General features: G+C 45.8%; 1 protein-coding gene and 1 pseudogene across 4 annotated transcripts in view; both read left to right on the forward strand.

The window, feature by feature from the left end:
- The window catches only part of VANGL2 (VANGL planar cell polarity protein 2), a 29,582-nt gene extending 11,219 nt beyond the window's left edge, over positions 1-18,363 (forward strand). For 3 of the 4 annotated variants that reach the window (XM_028530584.2, XM_028530583.2, XM_036015806.1), the window contains 7 exons: positions 3,165-3,425; positions 3,564-3,684; positions 5,548-6,155; positions 6,907-7,043; positions 7,556-7,691; positions 9,776-10,007; positions 10,838-14,426. In XM_028530584.2, coding sequence (XP_028386385.1) covers positions 3,355-3,425; positions 3,564-3,684; positions 5,548-6,155; positions 6,907-7,043; positions 7,556-7,691; positions 9,776-10,007; positions 10,838-11,098 — 1,566 coding nt within the window. In that variant the 5' untranslated portion in view covers positions 3,165-3,354 and the 3' untranslated portion in view covers positions 11,099-14,426. Of the gene's footprint in view, positions 1-3,164; positions 3,426-3,563; positions 3,685-5,547; positions 6,156-6,906; positions 7,044-7,555; positions 7,692-9,775; positions 10,008-10,837; positions 14,427-14,461 lie in introns of those variants that run through there. The other variant, XM_036015807.1, reaches the window with a different exon arrangement.
- A 1,859-nt stretch (positions 18,364-20,222) lies between these two features.
- LOC114512087 lies at positions 20,223-21,369 on the forward strand (annotated as a pseudogene).
- Positions 21,370-22,026: the final 657 nt, after the last annotated feature.

Raw genomic sequence — 22,026 nt, forward strand, 5'->3', positions numbered from 1 at the left:
TTTATACTACCTCTTTTCTAAGTCTCAGAGGAAGTGTGTGGGGATTGGAGTATGAGGGATCCTGGAGCCGGAGCATATTAATTGCTTAGCTAATTACTAGCTGAGCAGTTTCTGAAAGCGCTTCTTTCACCCCCAGGATCCTCATAGCAACTCCATCAAGTGTGTCTCATTATTTCCCCGGTTTTGCTGATGATACTACTGAACTACAAAGCACAGAGAAGTAATTTGCCCGTGGTCACAGAGCTAGTCAGTGGGAGAGCTAGGTTTTGAATACAGATCCTTGCGTGCAGATCCCAGTTTCTTATTGCCGATGGCTCTGTCAGATGTGAGAACTTGGATGTGGCTGAGGAGATGGAGAGTCTGGGTTCTGGTGTCTCTCCCAGTCCAATGGCAGTCTTTTCCCCCTTAATGTTCCCACTGCTATTGGTCTGTCATCCACTTGCTCTCTTTGAACCTCCTGGTGAAATTCAATTTTTAGGAGGAGGACTAGAAAGAACAGTCTGAGCCACAGGAAGAGAGATGCAAGGGAGATGTCTGAACTACGCGGTGGGGCAAAAGTAGGTTTACAGTTGTTTGTATGGAAAAAATACAATCATTATTAAATAATTATATGAGAATAAACTCTGTTTCACGTACTCACAACCATAATCCCATTTTTGCCCCACCCTGTATATTGAAGACTAAGCCAGTAGAATGGGTTCTTAGGAGGCAGGTTCCCAAGATGGAAACTGCACACAGAGTGACCAGCAAGGGCCCTACTTGTGGCAGAGGTTTTCAGAGAGGGCTGTGGTTGGGTTACGGTGTTATGTCTCTGTCACACATTTGCTGTGACATGGGGATATGACAAACATCACTAGATCATGAAGCACCTCCAGAGAATTTGGTTAGGAGGATAAATAAATGGATTTAGTATCGATTCCCATCTCCCTGCATTCATTGCCGTTTCCCTGAGAGTCAGAAGCCTATTTATTTGTTTACTGCATGGGTGTCAGTTCCTTGCTCTGTGCCCATGGGCAGGTGAGTGGTGGATACTGTTATACTCCTTATTAGATGGGTTAGTTTCATTGGGAAAAAGTTACAACTAAACAAAGCAAACTCATTTTAGTTTTTAAGGTAATCAACCTCTCAGCAGCACTTGACCTGGCAGATTTCATTCCTACTTTGAAAAGCTCTGAGCCCTTGACTGCATGAGAGCCTACTCCTCTGACCTCACCTTCTCAGTCCTTTGCCTGCTCCTTTTGCTCTGGACACCGGGGTTCTCAAGGACCTCTTATTTAATTCCCTTGGTGATTCCATTCATTCTCATGACCTTGCATCTCCAGCTACTGAGTCCAGCTCCTCTGACACCAGTTGCCTACTCAAATGCCTCTAAGGTTATGAACTCAGCATGCTGGAAATGGAAATCATCATCTTTCCTGCCAAACTTGCTTCCTCCACAGTCTTCCCTGCTTTCTAATGGCACTGCCATCAACTCATTCGCTCATGCCAGAGGTCTGGGCCCTCTGCTTCCTTGCAACCAGTCCTCCTTAGGTCCTGTGGATCCTACCACCAACATATGTCTCAAATATGACTTTCTTACCTCCTTTGCTGCTCTGCCCCATTCAGGACTGCACGACTGCAGTAGCTTCCTTACTGGTATCCCTATTTCTACTTTTCCCTCTTTCCAGTCCACGTCTCCATAGCTAAAGCCCTTTGTAGCCTTTGTATTGCTTAAAATAAAACCCAAGCTTTCTCCTGGGCCCACGGATCCTGTGATAGATAACCTGGCTTCTTTAGCTCCCACTTCTACTGTCCTCTCCCTTCCTCAGTTCCACTTTAAGGTTCTTAAAATACACTGAGCTCGTCCCTGCCTTTGGCCTTCCCATGTGTGAGTCTCTCTGCTCCTTGGGCTTCCCTTCCACTTTGCATAGTTAACTCCTGATCTCCTTTAAGCTGTAAGGTGTCATTTTCTCAGAAGGACTTTTCCAGAGCCACCCAGTTTAAAGTAGCCCCAGTCCCTGGCGTTGTCTCTGATAGTTTCCTGGTCTTCGCCTTTCATCAATTGTATGGTTAGTTATGCTCATCTGTTTACTTGCTCAGAGTACAGCTGCCCTACTAGACTATGAATTCAGAGCCTGTTTCCCTAGTGGATACCCAGGGCACACAGTTCATAGTGGGTGCCCAAGGAACAGTTGATGACTCAGTGAGTAAAGATCAAACATAAATACTCAGTGCATGATGATGATTGGTGGGGTTAGGGTCAGAGGGGAAGATAGACTATTGGATGCTAGAGTAGACTATTGGATGCTAGAAGTCTACCCTGCGGGGTGGACTTCTGAGAAGGGCTGAGAGTCAGCTCTGAAGAATGAGCAGAATTTGGGTGACAGTTGGGGAGGAGGGGGGAGGGAGAGGTCATTTCCTCTGTAGAATTAGAAGGTAAAAGTGTAGATGAAAGATGCTGCCCCTCAGCACACAAATATCCAGATAAACTCACCATCTTGCTTATTTCAGGATGTTAGGCATTTGAACAATGGGTTCTACTTTCCTTCTCACGCAGTCCCCACTATTTGCCATCCCTCACCCCACCCCCTAATACATACATGCACAAACACACACACTCAACCTCCAGGGGAACAGCTGACCTACCTGGCTAGTAACTATGGATATGTTTGGCGTAGATGTTGGGGAGATGGTGCCAAGAGAACAGTTACAGGCAGCCCCCCCTGTAGACACACTCAGAAGCTGTGGGGTGGGAGTGGGACATGACTGTAGGGTGAAGGTGAGGCCTGGGATGGCTTCCTGCTGTCTGGGTCTCCATTTGTCCAGACTGTCAACCTGGCCAGCACTGCACTCCCTGAGCCTCAGTTTCCCTGGCTGAGAATAGGAAAGAAAGCATTGCCCTGGTTCTCTCCTCCAGTCGTGTCACTCTGGGAAGCCTTTGCTGTCATCCTTCCACACTGAGCTCTTGGCACAGTCTCGGGGTCCCTTTCCAGGATGCAGGGCAGGAGGAACTGGGCCCCTTGGATAGAGAAGGAACCTGGGTGTTATAGTCTCAGGCAGTGGCTGGACTCCCCTCAGCTTGCTGAAGCTTCCATTTGGGGATGATTTTCCTTTCTACTGACTCCACCCCCCCCCATCCTCCCCAGGAACTCAGCTACCCCTAACCAGCTGCTTTCTCTCCCTAGGGGCGTCGCTTGATTTTCTCTGAGAGAAGCCCACCTGTCCAGCAAAATAGAGTCCCTCAGGGTGACGGTTGATTTCCTAAAGGTGCCCCTCGGCCTGAAGAAGCCGGTGCTGAAGGAGGTGGCTGTGGGGCCCCCGCAAAGGCCCCAGCCTGTGGCCCTGGAGCGCTACAAGGCACGGCGTTCAGACGCCATGGACACTGAATCCCAGTACTCGGGCTATTCCTACAAATCGGGCCACTCCCGCAGCTCCCGAAAGCACAGGTGACACAGGTGGCAGAGGGAGGTTGGGAGTGCTCCAGAGGTGGGTACATGTGGGGGAAGTGGGTGGGTGTGTCTTCTGAGAAGACCCAGGTTCTCCTGTTGACCTTCTCTGCCTGTTCCCCTCGCCTCCTGCTGCAGGGACCGACGGGACCGACACCGCTCTAAGAGCCGAGATGGGAATCGTGGGGATAAATCGGTGACAATCCAGGCTCCAGGGGAGCCCCTGCTGGACAATGAGTCCACTCGAGGGGATGAGCGGGTGAGCATCAGGGGGATGAGGTGCAGAGAGGGGAATGGCCTGGGAGGCTGGTCCAGATCTGAAAGGACCTGTTGTATCTGTCCTAGGGTCAGACCCTACTTCAAGAGAATTCAGGGAATTTTAATTGAAATCTCTTTGGGAGCAACAGCCTCTTTCATCCTCATCTTCAGAGAGGTGGGGATGATCTAGGCTGTGTAGTGGGAATTCCCTGGTTCCTCTGACCAATGCTGGTCAGCCAGGCTCCTGGGAAGCTAGATTAGGAGGGCAGGTGCTATGTGAGGCCTGGGGATATGGGCAGCCCTGATTTTTCTTGAAGCCGTAAGCATTGTGGCCCTTGCTGTAAGGCAAGGGCACTGTGGCACCCTCTGGTGTCAGCCTATAGAATAGCATTGCTTGGCTGTTGGGTAAATGGGTAAATATGTGTGGGAGGAGTCAGTGGAGAAAGGGGAGGGAGGAGAAGTGAGGCTGGGAGATGGAGATGGGGCTGGAAGAGAGTTCTCCAGGGCAAGAATGCACCTGCTTTAACCTCTGTTGCCCGCTGTGCTCGCCTAGTAGGGAGGTTGGTAGGCAGAACACAGTGCTAAAAATAGGGCAGAGCTAAGGTTGACCCTAGGTTGACCCTATGTCTCGTCCCTCCTCTTTCTTCTCAGGGTGCATCTTAGGGGGCTGGAGACTCCCAGCTCTTTTTTCCTCACAAGAACCCTTTGTGACTAATGTTGGGAATTCCTGGTCGTAGGGACAGATCAGTACCCGAGGGAAGTGTTCATTTTTCCTCTTTCACAATCCTATCTTCTCCCTGCAACTTGGCCTCCTGAGTTCTTAAAGTGACCCCGAGATGTGATAGGCTCACTTTCTGTTGGGAGGCATGGCCAAGCCTTGATCATTAGAAAGGGTAGGCGATATGTTTGGGGTCACACTAATCTGAAGAGTAGACCCTGTTCTTTGAGCTGAAACTGGTCAGTGCCTCCACTTTCTGTCTTCAGGTCAGACTCTTGTGTTTGGGAGAGGAGCTTCCTCAACCTCCTACTTATAGACTCTGCCAGGAAGTCTCCAACATGCCTCATCCCATGTCTCAGTCCTGTAACCTGAATCCCCTGGGTATAGAATATGACTGCATATCCCCAGGTTGTCCAGGAGTGAAGAGTATGGATGCTGATGGCCATTGGTGGTCTTGTGGCTCCTCTGTGGGATGGTATCTAGCCTCTTTAGAGAAATAGCCTGAGAGGACCACATTCAGAAGGGCATCTGGGCACATCAGCCTGTCCACTCCTTGCCTACAGCCTTGCCTGTGCTGTGGGCATGTAGATGGCCCAGCAGAGCTGGCTGGGCAGACCACAGAATCAGAGTGGTACTAGTCTGCACAACGTCTCCCACACATCTCCTACACTCTGCAATAATCACTCACCTTCCCTGCTCTGTTCCCCTTGGTGTCCCTTTCTCTTCACTGTGCTGCTTTTGTCACATTACTCCCTTTGTCAGAAACCTCCAGTGGCTCTCAGTGCCTGGAGAATAGGTATTTCTTGCTTACTCTGGTATTGCAGGTCTCCTACTTGCTTTGCCTGATGAGTGTTAACTTAAGTACCAGTCACTGCCCGAGCATCTCCCTCAGCATCTGTCTTGTACCCTCTGCTCTGAGGGTCATCTGTGTATGTGCAGGTTTTGTGGGTTATTCTCACCGGCATAAAGCTCCTCAATGTCAGATGTCCTGTTCCTACAGAAGCCAGCCTGGAGCTCAGGCTGTTCATTGATGGCTTCATACTGGCTGATTATCCTTGTGTCTTTCTTGTTCTCCTCTCTCATGCTTTCCTCTGTGTCTTCCTCCCCTTGTCCTTTCTCCTGTTCTCCTCACTCTCATTGCTGTAGGATGACAACTGGGGGGAAACGACCACTGTGGTAACAGGTACTTCAGAACACAGCATCTCCCACGATGACCTCACGCGAATCACCAAGGACATGGAGGACAGTGTCCCCCTGGACTGCTCCCGTCACCTGGGGGTGGCTGCTGGTACTACGCTGGCGCTGCTCTCCTTCCTCACACCACTGGCTTTCTTGCTGCTGCCCCCTCTGCTGTGGCGGGAGGAGTTGGAGCCCTGCGGGACAGCCTGCGAGGGCCTCTTCATCTCTGTGGCCTTCAAGCTTCTTATCTTGCTGCTGGGCAGCTGGGCCCTGTTCTTCCGCCGTCCCAAGGCCTCACTGCCCCGTGTCTTCGTGCTGCGTGCCCTGCTCATGGTGCTCGTCTTCCTGCTTGTCGTCTCCTACTGGCTCTTCTACGGTGTGCGCATCCTGGATGCCCGGGAACGCAGCTACCAGGGTGTGGTGCAGTTTGCCGTGTCGCTGGTGGATGCTCTGCTCTTTGTACACTACCTGGCAGTGGTCCTGCTGGAGTTGCGCCAACTGCAGCCTCAGTTCACACTCAAGGTTGTGCGCTCCACTGATGGGGCCAGCCGCTTCTACAATGTGGGCCATCTCAGGTATGACCACCTGGGACAGACAAACAGGCATGGGAAGGAGGCTGGGGTACCACAGGGCCGGGGGTGCAATGGTGGGGCTTGAAATGATGGGCAAGGAGGGCTGTGTGGGAAGGAGTACCCAGCAGTGTTTGCTGCTTGATGCCCAGGATCTGGATCGGCATGATGTGGTGGTAGTGAGCAAATGAACAGTTAGAGATCTTAGAGGGGGATTGGCTAAAGAGGCGCAAGTTGTGGCACAAACAGGCTTTTGGGAATCACTTTTCTATTTCTTTCTTGGAGGCACAGCCTCTTTTGAGCACAGGGTGAGTGGTCACTGAGACAGGCTGGCCAGAGGGGGGACCCCCAGAGCAAAAAATGATGGGGGGAGCTCTTCAGCCCTATCCCCACACCCAGACTTGTGGGCAGGATGCTCCCATATCATACATACCATACAGAGTATCAGTAGCACTTTCTACTCCTATAGGGAATCCTGGGGGGAATCTTGAAAGGGATTAGTAACCCTTGGCTGGGGACCCAGGTCCAGTGCCCTTTATCCACTGGGCTATGGCATGGCAGGGAAGGACTAGGAGGCCCAGCCCTGGGAAAGGCTTGGGAGCCTGGTAAGTAACCCCAGGCTTTGAGCCAGGCTTCTTGGAAGCAGCTTGTCCTTGTCCTGTGTCCTTCCCTGCCCTGCCAACCTGCCCTGATGTATCCCTTTCCCTGTGCTCCTTGTCTGTCCTTCCTCCCTCCCCCTTCGGTGTCTCCCCCACAGCATCCAGCGAGTGGCAGTGTGGATCCTGGAGAAGTATTACCATGACTTCCCTGTCTACAACCCCGCCCTTCTCAACCTGCCCAAGTCCGTCCTGGCCAAGAAAGTGTCTGGCTTCAAGGTGTATTCCCTCGGAGAGGGTGAGCGGCCCTGCTCCTCAGCCCTCCTGGTCTCTTCCCAAGCAGGATTCCAAATTACCTCCTCCTTGTTTTTCTCGCACACTCCTACCCTTGCTTTCTCCTTTCCTCAGCCCTTGTTCCAGCATCTTCTGTCCTGTCCTTTCCCTTGACTCCAGGTGGTTGGTCTTAGGTGCTGATCCTACCTGCTGTCCCGTTATTCCATGGTGTATCCTCCCAGTCTGGCTCCTCTCCATCTGCTCATCAGCCCTGGTCCTAAGCCCTTGGCTCTCTGAGCTCCAGAACTTCCTGTACTGGCGAGAAACATGTGCAGAGCTTCTGCCCTCCAGTGTCACCTTACTGTTTTTTGTGGGTCTCTCCCAGCCGTGGTCGTGAGGGTTGGGAACAGGAGGTATTGCTGGGGGTGGGCACAACTTCCTCAGGACGTGTCAGATTGCTGTCTCCAGACTTCCTGGAGTGAGAACCAAGGCCATGCTCCAAAGTGCCCATCCCCTCTCTCTCCTGCTCCTGTGCAGAAAACAGCACCAGCAACTCCACAGGCCAGTCCCGGGCTGTGATTGCTGCAGCGGCCCGGAGGCGGGACAACAGCCACAATGAGTACTACTATGAGGAGGCAGAGCATGAGCGGAGGGTGCGCAAGCGGAGGGCCAGGTGGGTTCCTGGAGAGTGGTGGGTGTGCATAGGCTCAGGAGAGGAAGACAATCTGGCTTTTGTAACTGTTGGAAATAGACGGATGAGCAATCAGTGTTAAGGGTGGGCAAATGTATTCATGTTCTGTTGCTGCCAAAACAAGTCACAGTCCCTGTGTCAGCTGGGGTTTACTAGACCTCCATTCAGGTCATAGGGGCTGAAATTTGAGCCTGGGTTGTTTTCTAGGCTCACTGGTTGCTGGCAGAACCTCATCACCTGGCCCTGTAGGCAATTCACAACGTGCGGTTCACTTTTTTCTTGAGGCCATCAGGAACAGGTCTCTGACTTCTGCCATCAGCTGGGGAAAACTGCTTTGAGAGGGCTCACATAGTAAGATCAGGCCCACCATGACAATTCCGTATTTTAAAGTCAACTGATTTGGTACTTTAATTATATCCTGAAAGTGTGCCATGGTTATTGAATCATCAGGGAGTGAGAACCTGGCAGGGGTGGATGGGGGCGTCTTTGAATTTTGCCTACCACAGTGGGCCAGGGACCCAATGAAAGGAGGAGTCTCCCCTGCAGCAGCAGGGACTGAAGCTGATGAGACCTACCAGCAGATCTTGAAATCTTGCTCGGCAGATGGTACATTTTTACCTGCAAAAAAAGAAGGTCCAGCGCCATATCTTGGTAAACTCTTAAAGGCTGTCCTCACTGCTCCCTTTTTCCTATTCACATTATTATGCAAATTTAAGTAGAGCCTGCATAACCTTCCTTGGTGTCTACTGCTGCTGGTCCCACATGAGTCTGTCAGGATTTCCAAGGGGAGGAGCAGAAGATCTCAGGTCCCTTATCTCATGTGGATATCCAGGTCCCAAAGGAAGAGGGTAGCCCTTAGCCTGTCCTTCCACAAGCCTGGTGTGTTCAGCAGATCAAAGATCACCAACCTCATCTGCAACATTCCAGCATGTTTCCAATTGTCTTAGAAGTGGCTCCCCTGGGAAGGAAACCAAAGATGTCCCCTGCTCTCTTACTTTCTGCCCTGCCTAAGGTCTTCAGATCTTCTCCATGACCACCACCATTCTTGGTCTATAGGGACCCTTTCCTTCCTATTACCTGGGTTATAAGCAGAAGAAAACTTTTTTCCCTTGGTTCACCTGAGACAATAGGATCATTTGAAAAAAAACTTGACCAAGAAGGTTAGGTGAAGCAAAAGAATAAACAGGGAAACTATTGATGTACACAGATGCACACATTCACATAGGCCAGAATCCCTTTCTAAGCTACTTGAAAGGCTTGTGAATACTGGTGTTGGTTTGTGTGTCTTTATGCTTTTGATGTAAATTAGCTTATTTCTCTTCTTTCCCTCTTAACACTGTGTTTCTGAGATTCACTGATGTTGCCTACACATCCAGCTTTTTGCATCCTGTCTCTGCAGAGTAGTTCATGGACTATTTATAAATCTTAACCAATGTTTGGATTATAGTCATATTCCTGATTTTTTCCATTTTACTAGATAAGTAGTATCTTATTAACATTTTAAATATCTTTCAAATTACTAGTAAGTGACTTATTCATATATTTTTTAGCCTTTTTGGTCTCTTGTGAATTGTTTGTTCATCTCTTTTGCCCATTTTTCTGTAGTGTTTTTCCTTTTTTTCTTCTTGATTTCTAGCAAATTCCTTGCATTCTGCCCCAGCCCCAACAGATGTTCATTAATGCTGCCCATGCTGTTGTGGTTGAATGGAAATCTGTCATTTTGATGTGGTTGTATCTATTCATTTCCCCTGCCCCGATGAAGTGTGTTTTGAGTGACTTATTTAAGAAGGCTTTTCTTAGGGTTTGCTGGTCTTTTCCATAGCACAGTTCCTAGTTGTCTCTCTGGGTTTGACACTAGACTGTCCTCTTTGAGTCCCTGGGCTGGGCTGGTTCACTGAGCTCTACAGCTGTTTTCTGTCCCCACTGCAGGAAATGCTCCTATCCTCTCCTAATACTTCCTCAAGAGCACAAAGGCCTGACCTTGTTCTTGCTACTGGAGGGCTGGAGCTTGGGGGGAGGGAAAGATGAGAGGTATGTGTCTGGTCCAGACCCCTCCTGTCCCCCAGGCTTGTGGTGGCAGTGGAGGAGGCCTTCACTCACATTAAGCGGCTGCAGGAAGAGGAGCAGAAGAACCCCAGGGAGGTGATGGACCCCCGGGAGGCAGCCCAGGCCATCTTTGCATCCATGGCCCGTGCCATGCAGAAGTACCTCCGGACCACCAAGCAGCAGCCTTACCATACCATGGAGAGCATCCTGCAGCACCTGGAGTTTTGCATTACACACGACATGACGCCTAAGGTAGGGCTGCGCCACCTTTAGCATTGTTCCTCTTTCTCTAATTCTGGCCCTCTTTTTTTCCACTTCTCTTTTCCCATATTCTCTCACTTCTTTCCTTACTCTCCATCTTTCTCTCTCTCTTTCAGTCTCTCTCATCTCTACCTCCTTATAGTCTTTTCTCTCATTTCTACTCCATCCACTCCATCTCTGCGTGGGGTAAAGTTCTTAGCAGTGAGGAGAAGGGGGAGCTTTGGGACCATTTTGAGAATGGCTGAGAACTATTTCCCATCTGCAGAAGAGCTCTGGAATTTCCAGATCCAAAATCCCATTCACCCCTTTACCTCCACCAGACCTTTTTTGTTCTCTTTGAGCCATTACTCATCCCTCAACTCTACTGTCCACTTCCTGGACTTGTTTCTCCTGAGCCATCCTTGGTGAATGAATGACTAAAGATGTTGCATTTTAATCATGACACTTCCAACTTTCTGTTGGTGCACACCTGCTTGTCATTAACCATGCCACCTGGATGGAGAGGAAGGGGGAATGTGGGAGGGTTTGCCCAGGTCATCGCATGGTACAGGGGAAAGAGCTGAGGATGAGGAAGTCAGGAGAGCCGAGTTCCACTCCTGACCCTGTTGAGCCATATCACTTCTGTGGGTTCCTACCTCCTCATTTATAAAGCAAGGGTCTGAAGCAGATGATCTCAGGCTTCTTCCTGCTCTGACATTCTAAGATCATGTGCAGAGTGAGCTGGGGGCATGTTGTTTAGCTTTGGAAGCTGTGCCTCCAGGGGATGCAGGATGGAGGGTGGGTGGGAGAGCTTCTAAAACAGCTCCTTCTCCCCTCGGCAGGCCTTCCTAGAGCGGTACCTGGAGGCCGGACCCACCATCCAGTACCACAAGGAACGCTGGCTGGCCAAACAGTGGACACTAGTGAGCGAGGAGCCGGTGACCAATGGGCTTAAGGATGGCATTATTTTCCTTTTAAAGCGCCAGGACTTCAGCCTGGTGGTCAGCACCAGGAAGGTTCCCTTCTTTAAACTCTCCGAGGAGTTCGTGGACCCGAAGTCGCACAAGTTTGTTATGAGGCTGCAGTCTGAGACCTCGGTGTGACTATGTAACAGCAGTGGGAGGCTGGGTGGTGGGGGAGCTCATAGGGTGGTGGGGAGGGCTTGGTGCTCAGGCTCAGCTTCCTTCCCGCAGCCCTTATCCCTCTTGCCCCCCCTTTTTTTTTTACTTGAATTAACTTACCTGTACCCTGTCTCTTCCTCATTCACCTCATGGGAACCTGGAGAGACCATCCTGCTACCAGCAGTACCTGGGAAATTCTATCTCCTCTGCCCTCCTCTCTTTTGTATCTTTCTAGGCCCTGTAGGATCCATTGCCTCTCTCCCTCTCCTCTCCCTGGATGATGGTCTTTTTTTGAAAGTGCACAGGGCTTTCCTGAGCCCCCACTCTCAAACCCAGGTTCTTGTGGCCCTTCTCTCTAGTGGCTCCTGACAGGGTGTCTCTGGAGGACACAGACATGTCTCCAGAGAACCACAGTGCCAAATTCCTTCAGGGCAGCAGTTTCCTGAAACCTCCAGATGGCAGGTGATTTACGCCTTCTGCTACTCACTCCACCTGTAACAGACCCTGAGTTCTTGAGTCAAGGATATGCCTGTGTCTTCCCACACAGCCCCAGAGTTAGGAGTCCCTTGTCAGGGTTATTTGCTTCCAGTTGTTAGAGCCTCCCACACCCAGCCACTCATATTCAGAGCAGGGGGATATCCCTTCTTTACTCTGAAATCTCCACCTTCTGTTTTAGACTTGTATGGTCATGTGTGACCATGGGTAAACTGAGGCAGAAACCGTCTGTGACCTCCTTTCCTGAGTCCTTTCTTCCTATGGCTCTTTCCTAGGCAGCCCTTGAGGGAAGGGCAGGAGAGACCCTGCCCCTGGGAACATCACTGATCCTTGCCCTCTGAACCTGCTCTCACCTTCATTCCCACCTTAGTGGGGCAGGTTCCTCTTTCCAGGGAAGGATGGCATGTAGACTCCTGTACAGAATTAGTGTTTTGTGGACCCCAACCCAACACCAATGGTCTTAGGCAAACATTTTTCTTTCTCTCACAGCTACCCTCAGTCTTGCTGTCTCTTTGTTCAGCTCCAGAGACCTGATGCCTCATCTCTTTTTTAGGGGGAGGCAGCAGTTCCTCTTCATCCCCTGCCTTAAGTCCACCTCTTTGTCTCAGGGGTCTCTTTTCCTTGGCTGCCAGGGTCCCCTCCTCTCTCTGCCTGGTTCTCTGGGCTCTGGTCTCCCTCTGTGTTGAGGTGAAGGACCAGGATTGCTGCCTTTTGTGGGTACTTAGCCCTTTACTCCATTTACCTTTAATAGTCTTTTCACTCAATCTGAATTCTCGAGAATTTCCATCTCATTTTGAGCACAATTAGCTGGCCCTCTTAATACATGTATTTAGTGTAAATCTGAGCCTTTAAATCATGTAGTTTTAGCCAAGGGGAATAGAACTAGGAAGTATCCAAATACCTCCATCCAGGATCCATGTAGTAGACCATTCTAGTGACTGGGCTGGTGTGTACCCAGGGTCTGTCCTCTAAATAACTCATGATGCTCCCTGTAGGTCCATCTTTTCCCTGGAAAGCTCATTGGTTGTTGCCTTGTAGAGTGTACCCTAGATTAAGATCCCCATTGATGTCTCAGCTGGGAGGCTTCCTCTCTGTGTTGTGGCAGTCCTGGGCTTGGTGGAGCCTAGTGATTGGCATTTCTTCTGCTATTCTTTCTGAAAAAGCACATTTGTCCACCCGCCACTTACTAGAGAAGGGCTCTTCAGCCAGTGCTTACCTTATTCCCAGAGGGTTGGTTTTGGGGGCTGACTTATGCAGGGCCTGGAGGTCCACCTCAGCCTGGGGCTGTGGGTTTTGGATAGACCTGAGAGAAATACATCCTCTCCTGGAGGTACTGGGAAGGTATCTTTTCTTTAGAGACCTGGTTTTGGAGAAGCCCCTCTGGGTCACATTTCTAAATACCTCACTATCCTGGAAAATGGGGCCTGGATGGTGATTGGGGTCATTGCCTTTGTGGGCAGGAATGGGATATGGTGTGGTTTGAGGACTGAATTGGAGAGGGGTACTATTTGGGAATCTTTGTTGCTGCCCTAGGTTAGGGGCACAGGAGTATTTATTTTGAGAACCTGCCATGTTTTTAATCACTGTGATGTTTTTGTTCCTTTTTCCTAAAACAAAAAGAATCCCCCCTCCCTACCCTGCCCTTCTCCCACCAACTCGAAGCACTAAGGGCCGTGACTAAGAATGGAGTCTTTTGGTCCTTTGCATCAGAACTGTGGTATCTCTGTCTTCTTTATTATTATTATTTTTTAAAATATTGGGATGAATTGTCAAGTGTATGGCTGTGTTTGTCCTTTGCTTCTCCTGTATGGAAGGTGTCTTCATGCTGTGAACTGCTGTGGGACATGCAGCTGACAGTCTCTCTGAGCAGTGTCCTTCACTTTCCCTGTTCCATCATTCTCCAGATTCTCATTCTTCCCTGTGGGGGTGCCCACCTGTTGCCATAGTCCCCTGCCCTTACCCTTTTCCCTTGTCACTGTAGGGGATACTGTGGCTGTGTGGCCAGGTCTTTCCAGCGTTCTCTGTCTCTCTGACTGTGTGGCACCCTAGTGCAGCCCCACTAGCCTTTTCTTTTCATCACTTTGGAACACTTGTCCTCCGTTGCTTTTTACCAGGACGCTGTGTCTCAGTCCTATACCTACCTCGCCACTCTGTGGCTATCCCCATTGGTCCTTTCTGTAATCTATTCTTTGTGTTATGTTTATTCTTGCTTATTTCCCTTTTGTCTCTCATATTCCACTCCCCCCATTTCAGCCCTTAATTTCTCACTTCCCCACCCCCACCTCATTATTCCTGTTGTAAACCCTGTGAGGAGACATTGGGATCCCTGACCTACTCATATCAAACATCCATTTCCCATAGTTTGTGCTTCTCTGTTAGGCCCAGATGAATTCTCCAGCCCTCTGTAGTGTCTGTCAGTCTGTCTTCTCATTTTTCTGTCCTCTCCACGGGCAGCATCTGCTGATGGACTTGGTCCTGGTGTGTGTTTGTTGTGATTTGTTCTCTGTGTGCAAAAGGAAGTGGGCTTTTTGAGTCCCTTCCAAGTGAGATTGTAAATGTAGAATTTTCTACTGTTGGATTTAGACATTTTTCTTTTCTCTTTTTTTTTTGGGAGGGGGGTGGTTTACAGAACTGAGACCTTGTGCATGCATGTAGAAAATTGTAAAATGTAAATTTTTTTTAATATATAAAAAGCTTGTTTTTATAGTTTGCAGTGAATCTAAACATTATGGCAATTTTAGGGATTTTTTTCTTAAACATAGGAACTAAAACTGTACAAACTTTCTTTTTATATAAAATAAAGACATTTGACTTTTGTGGGGCCATTTTCTTGTTTTTCTTTTTTTGCAGAAGTGGGAGCAGAGGATCTTGCAAGAGTGGTTATATGTGCTCCTTGATAGTGAGTAGGTGGGCCAGGAGGGGGCAGTGTGAGTGCATCATTGCTCCATTGTCCCTTAGATGTAGGAACAAGAAATTATTCTGAGAGGAGACAAATGTGGGAACTGAGGATTCACTTAGCCTTGGGGTGTGGGGGTAGGGGATTATCAGTATAAGGAGAAAAGAAAGATTCATAAGAATTTCAGAAACTTAATTGATTTTAGTCAGTAGTGACAGCTCATCACATTTCATTAAGAAAATTACCTGAAGTAGCTCTGGCTGGTGTAGCTCTGGCTGGTGGGTTGCAGGCCAGGTCCCTGGTAGGGGTGTGCATGAGAGGTAACTGCACTTTGATGTTTCTCTCCCTCTCTCACTCCCTTCCTCTCTAAAAGTAAGTAAATAAAATCTTTAAAAAAGTTACCTGAAGTATATGTCTAATTTCATAACATCTTATTTCTACCATTACCTCTCCAGTCTTTCAGGCACTGCACAAAAGAAGGTCTCACAGTAGTCACTTATTTAAAATGAAAATATTAAGTTGGCATTGTACTTGTAATAAAGCATTAAAATGATCAAGTGTGGAGGGCCCTTCTTTCAGCTCTACCCAGACCCAAGCTTCTCTGTGACTTTGAGCAAAATGCTTAGCACATAAACAGCCTTCTAAGGTTAAAACAAACAAGCAAATGTAAACTTTCCTGTGGAGAGTTGACCTATTTACTAGATTCAGTCTTCCTCTTCCCACCTCATGCTTTGCCAGGCTTTGAGGATATAAGGACAAGAGACAAGGTCCTTGTCCTGGAGTAAGATCCAGCCTATAAGAGGTGACAGACCAAATAACCTAATGTAAGCCTGTGTGGCATGTTCACAGGTGGAACACAGAGGAGCTCTAGCTGGATTATAAGGACCTCAGGGTGCCTTCAAGAAATTTGTGGAAGTTAAGAATCAAGAGGGAATAACACAATTTCCTTGAGAGGAGAGGATTTATTTGCTTTGTTTACCTAAGTATTCCTAGCATCTATACCAGTTCCTTACATACAGTTGGTGCTCAGTAAACATTTTTTTGAATGAATAATGAATTTTAAAAAACCTAACAATATAAATAGGGACATGTAAAAGGGATCATATACTTCTTGCTTTAAAATTGCATTCAAATCTTTCTCATATGAAAACAAAAAACTTCCCTTGAAACTATAGCCCCCATTTCCATGGCTCTTTATAATTTCACTACAAGCCAACCTTTGAGTTATTGTGACCAAATTTCTAGCATGACTCTCAAATGATCTTTCTCTTAATGGACAAATATAATAACTCTTTTTAGAGTAGTGAGTCTTTCTTTATTCAGTGCCTAGGACGTTTCTGGCATTAAAGTGCTTTGGGTGGTATATGTTCTTGCCCTCACTGAGTCAACCTTTGTGGACTTTTGAGGGGTCTGTTTTAACCTCACAGATCTCTTCCTCTCATGCTGGGCCCAGGAATGAACAGATTTAAGGCCAGATTTCAATACTTGATTTATGGGATCATATTTCTTCTCAGGGTTTGCTGAAAGAAAAAGATAATCGTAGCCACTTGCCACGTAACAAAAGATATTTGTAACTTTTAGCTGAAGGAAGGGTTTTCCATGGAAATACTACACATAGCATTGAAGATAGGTACTCAGCTTGGTGGATTGTCTGGGACTGACTTACATTGCTACCCCTGTGTAATTTCTAGTCTTTGCCTTTGAAAAGCTGCCAAGGGGGAGCTCAAATTTGAGGGTATGAGTGAGGAGATAGAACCTTTAGACCCAATTCTTAGAGAATCCTTACTAAAATTTTGTTAAGTAAGTTTCATGGTTTCTAAAGAACTGAAAACTAGCTGCTTAAAGTAGCCCCTGGCTTTTGATCTGTTAGTTTAAGCAAGTGATGGAAATACTTTCCCAATTGCTGGGAAGGCTAGGGTAGAAGGAAGTCAGTCTTTTGAAAAACATCACAGCATTAGTGCACAAATGGTCCTGGAAGATGCTACACAACTAGCCATAGAATGGAAAGATCTTGAGGAGCCACCATCCCTGTCCAACTTTCTGGTTTCTCTGTAGGCTGAGAATAGGGTCCATTTCCTGTTAGAAAGGGCAAGGCAGACGTAGTTTAGCAGCTCATAACAAAGGCTAAGTATGGAAAAGTGGGATAAGGTACTGGTTATAGTTGTGAAACCTGGACAAGGCATTGGCTTCTCTCATTTAATCTAGAAATTGTGTGCTATGCATTTGGATAAAAAGATATGTAAAATAAGTCCTAGAAGACCCTTCATGGGATTTTGACTAGTAAAACTGGAAAATGTTACTATTTTGTTACCTGTTGTAAGCAACCCAAGTGGGTAAACTATTTTCTAGAGGTGGTAAGCACCATTGGCAAGAGACAGACTTAAGCCAGCACTTGGCGGCTGCATTGAGGTTGGTAGGCAAACTATTTGATGTCTCCACTCAAAAAGAGACATCTGTATTCTCTGATATCACATAAGGGACACTGGACCACTTTGGTTGAAAAAAGTTAAGAGTATGAGATCTTCATTTGCATACTGTCCCTTCTGCTTGCTTTTGGGAACAGTTAGCCCACGCTGCTGCTTTACCCAGGGTAAATAGGCAGTTAAAAGTGAAAGTACGAATTTTGGGGGGATTTTTAGGGTAGCAAAACTATTCCCTATGATACTATTATTGCAGATCATGTTATTATAAATTTGTCCAGACACAAATAATATACCTAATGTACAACCTAATGTGAGGTATGGCCTTTGGGTGATAATGACATGTCAATGTAGGTTCATCAATTGTAAGAAATATACCACTCTGGTGGGGGGTGTTTATAATATGGGTGGTTGTATGTGTGTGAGCGCAGCAAAATGCATGTGAAACTGTCTTCTGCTCAATCTTGCTGTGAACCCAAAGCTGCTCTTAAAAAATGAAGTCTAGTTAAAAGGTACAAACTTTCAGTTAGGTAAGTACTGGGGGTGTAATGTACACACTGATTATTGTAGTTAACACTGCTGTATAAGATATTTGAAAATTGCTGAGAATAGATCCAAAAAATTCTTATCACAGAAAAAATACATTTTTCTCTTTTTTCCTTGTATGAGATGATGTATATTAAATGAACTTATTGTGGCAACATTTCACAATATATGTAGATCAGTTCATTATGCTGTATACCTTAAAGTTATACAGTGCTCTATGGCAAAGGTCTCTCAATAAAACTGAAAGAAAAGTCAACTAAAAAGCAAAACTAAACTAAAACCAAGCATAACCTTACTTAGTTCTAGATATAGTTCTAGTAATAAAAGTGATAGCATAGGCACTTGTGATTCAGAAAACAAAAGTGAAATTGTATGCTCTTTTTCCTGGGTCCTTTAAAAGTGTGTCACTGATGAGCTTGGAAATATGTTAAAGCCCACTGAAGAGGAAGAGGAGGGTCTGGTGGCCCATCAACACTGACAGCTGGAAATTTGCATGAGTGGACTTCACTGTGTCAAGAGATACATGGTTTAACTTAGTTGTGATTTTCATCCCTTTTCGGTTCTTCTTAAAGCTTCTTTCTGATATGTGAATGATGGGGATAGTTTTTACAATAAAGAACTGTTATTGAAGGATATAAGCTTTCCATTATGAGATGAATAAGCATGGTGACTGGTTAAAATACTGTTGTCTACTTGAAATTTGCTAAGATTGTAGCCCTTGAGTGTGTTCATCAAATGCACACAAAGGTAACTATGTGAGGTGATAGATCTGTAAACCTGATCGCGCTAATCATATCACAAAGTACACATGTGTCAAGTCTTTATGTTGTGTACTTTAAATATATAACATTTTGTTGGTCAGTTATACCTCAATAAAGCTGGAAAAAGCACTTACCTGTTGTCAAAGGATTGCTTGTCTTCTGCCTGTTTACTTATTACATCTTAACATGGTACTTCTAGCCTCAAGGATGAAATCTTGTTAACAAGGAAGCAGGGAAAGCTGACCCTGAAGGTTTCATTTTTAAGGACTGGTCAGCAGTGCAGTACTTCCGGTTGTGAGTGTGCTGAGGAACTTGACACCAGGGAACCTGTGTTCTGGGATTGAGTGTTTAGGTAGTTTCTATTCTATTTTGACATAGGTCCTCAAAATAGGGCTTCCCAAACCTTAATTGTGCCATATAGCAAGTATGAAAATCACTTGAAGATCTTATAAAAATGCAGGTTTTGATTCAACATACCACAGACTTGTGGCTTAAATAACAGAAATTCATTTTCTCACAGTTGTTAAGGCTGAAAGTCTTGAGATCAGGGTGCTAGCAGGTTGGGTTCCTGTGAGAATCCTCTTCCTGTCTTGCAGACAACAGTCTTCTTCTTGTATCATCACATAGCAGAGGGAGCAAGAGTTCTGGTCTCTTTTTTTCTGCTCATAAGAGGTCTCCACACTCATGACCTCATCTAAACCTAATTACCTCTCAAGACCCCATTCCAAAATCATCACACTGGGAGTTAGAACTTTAACATAAGAGTTTTGGGGGGACACATTCAGTGCACAGCACCAGGTGCTGCTGCTGCTTCTGTTCTCTGAGTAGTAAGGCCCTGCAAGGAGTTTTGCTTTCCTAAGACAGTTTGAGAGGCCCAAACATGCCTTACTTATAAGATACTTGATCTAAGAGAGAAAACTGTTAAAAGATCTAAATTTCATGAATGTAGTAAATAGCTTGGTAAATTCATAGTTGCTCATGTTACAGGATTGCACCATCTGTATCAATTTGTCATTTACGAAACTCAAATATGTTGTGAGATGGCCTTATGTAAGAGTTGCAAAAGTACATCAGTGGGCCTCTTAAGTGATCCAATAAGACATTTTAATGGTACTAAGTAAGGGCCAAGCTAGCGAGACTTTATTACTAAAGGCCACAGAAATTAAAGGAATCCCATCCCAATAAAAATTATTATTGGCCATAAATTGCCTACATGATCAATAGAACAGAAGAAATTCAGAGGTTTTACTAAGTTTATAGAGTTTCAGAGGTGGCTTGCTCTACTTCAATACTTACTTTATTTGCTATGGGTATAGAACAAAAGTAAATTATTATGTATCAATAATTTAGAAATACCACCTCAAGTTCTTTGCCAAAGTTGTCATATCATTATCATATGATACGTTGTTCAGCATCATAATCATGTTCAGTATCATGTAGTTGATGTTTCTGGAATCTGCCTTATCTGTGTCTAGTGTTTTCCACCCATTTAATGATTCAACAAATATTTATCGAGCACCTTCTATGTGCCAGAAACTACGATAGAAATATGGTAATAAGGCAATGAATAATACAGATGCAGTTTTTGCTCACAGATACTGATCACATAATTTCAAATGTGATGAATGTAATGAAGGAGTATGGGGGCTATGGGAACCTTATAATATGAACCTAACTGAGAGGGGCCATCAAGGAAGGTTTCCTTAAAAAAATGTCATTTTAGCTCCATGGAAAAACTGCTTGAAAGGATGAGGCACAAAACCTCAAGGTTTTCATTTTGATCAGAAAGCTCTTCATAATTGCTAGAAGTGTGCCAAGGTGGTGGATGGTGCATTGCCTGCAGGGATCCATCCTTGGGTGCCCCCTGCCAAGGCTGCTCCTCTGCAAGGGAGGGCCCCTGAGGATCCCCCGGGTGTGACCATGGAGTTGCTATTCCTGGGCCAGACTGGAGCAGTTGCCCAGAACAATGCAATGAAATCTCTTCTCTAGAGATGGTGAAGTTGGAGAAAGGCTACTTTGACTCCCCTCCAAAATGAACTCACTGCCACAAGACTTGGAGAGCGCTTTCATAGGGAGCCAGAGCTCTCAGGCTTCTTTGCATGACATCCATTCCATCAACCCTACACAATTTATGGCTAGAATTGAATCCCATGAAGGAAGGGGGAAAAAGTATATCTGATGTCAGAAGGACTTTCTGTTTATCACAGTTGACCTCTTATTGGTAACATTCTGTGGATAACAGAGTTAAATGTTATCTACATTTAACTCTGGAGGCATTGAGAATACATTAGAGAAGGAGGTGGTGCAGTATGATGTCTTCACATACACGTATACATATACATATACATCATATACATATACACATACAGTTTTTTGATTCAAAGTGTTAATACTTGTTAGTGCTGTAGACAGACTGCACCATTGGTGGGCAATAGGGTAGACGACAGCAGTAACCAGTACCTTTCTATTGGCAAAAGTGATCCTCTCGGGGATTTTGCTATTCATTTCATCCTTGTCTGGATCCAGACGTGGTTCCTGGATTTCCAAGTGTTACCTTAAGAGGCAGAAAAAAGACTCCTGATAGTTTAGGATGCTTCAGAGAGAGTGGCATTTATACCTGGTGATCTTTCTGATGGCCAGTTTTACTCTCCTCCTGAATCAGAAGCAGGATCTGAAGAAGCTGAAGAAAAGCAGGACAGTGAAAAAACCACTTTTAGAACTATGAGTACTACTTTTGTTAAAGCAAATCTTTGAAAATGAAAGTGTAATAACAAAGGACTGAAATAGGGAGCATTTCTTTGAGTGGATTCAAGTAAAATTCAAACTGCATGTGTGAATATGTTGCTAGGTTTGTCCTGTTTACATGAGTTTATCAGTTACATTTTATTTCTGAAAAATTTCAAAACTTTTATGTATGGGCATATACTTGTGAAGTATGAAAAATACCTCACAGCCCCAAATTTCTAAATAAGAATGAATTAATTTTTGTTTACTTAGCCAGAATGTCCCTGTGTGTTGTGAGGGTAGTAGTCCTATGAGATGTGATATTGTTATTGTCTCAATTTACATCTGAGGCAGATGAGACTTAGGTTGGGGGAGTAATTTGCTCAAGGTTGCACAGCTAGTGAATGGAGAGCCAGGACTCAGCCCCGCCCATCTGCTATAGTATTCTCTCTGACCCTGCACAAGAATGTCTCATTAAGTTTTTGGAGCTTCTGAGATGAAAGATGTAAGCTAGTCAAAGCAGTAGCTCTTGATGTGCCTCAAGATGAACCATGTTGTCAAATCCCTTCAAAAGCATCAAAGGAAACATTTCAACCTCAGAAATACAAGAAAGTAAACAAAGTAAATTGTTTTAGCTGTAACTCTGCTTAATTATTTAAACATAAGAGGGAAAAGAGTAGATCTTAAAAGCTCTCATCACAAGAAAAGCAGTTTTGTAGCTGAATGGTAATGGATGGTAACTAGACTTATGGTGGTGATCATTTTGTAATATATACAAATTTTGAATCATTATGTTGTAAATCTGAAACTAATATAATATTAAATGTTAATTATACCTCAATAAAAACAATAAAATTAAAAAAAGGGAAAAGTATTAAATTTGGCATTGTTGGAAAGCCAGCATAGAGGCAGACATGTGGTCAGAGGCCGCCAGAGGCCGCCAGACTCCTAGTGAATAAGGGCCCTGTACCTTCATCAGTGGCACCCAACACTCTTTGGTTCCTTCTTTCCAGAACAGTGCTTGAAACAAAAGAAAAAATGTGGGCATGTGAAGATTTGATCCTTTTC

This window comes from Phyllostomus discolor, chromosome 14 (genome assembly GCF_004126475.2).
Source record: "Phyllostomus discolor isolate MPI-MPIP mPhyDis1 chromosome 14, mPhyDis1.pri.v3, whole genome shotgun sequence".
NCBI classification, from domain to species: Eukaryota; Metazoa; Chordata; class Mammalia; order Chiroptera; family Phyllostomidae; genus Phyllostomus; species Phyllostomus discolor.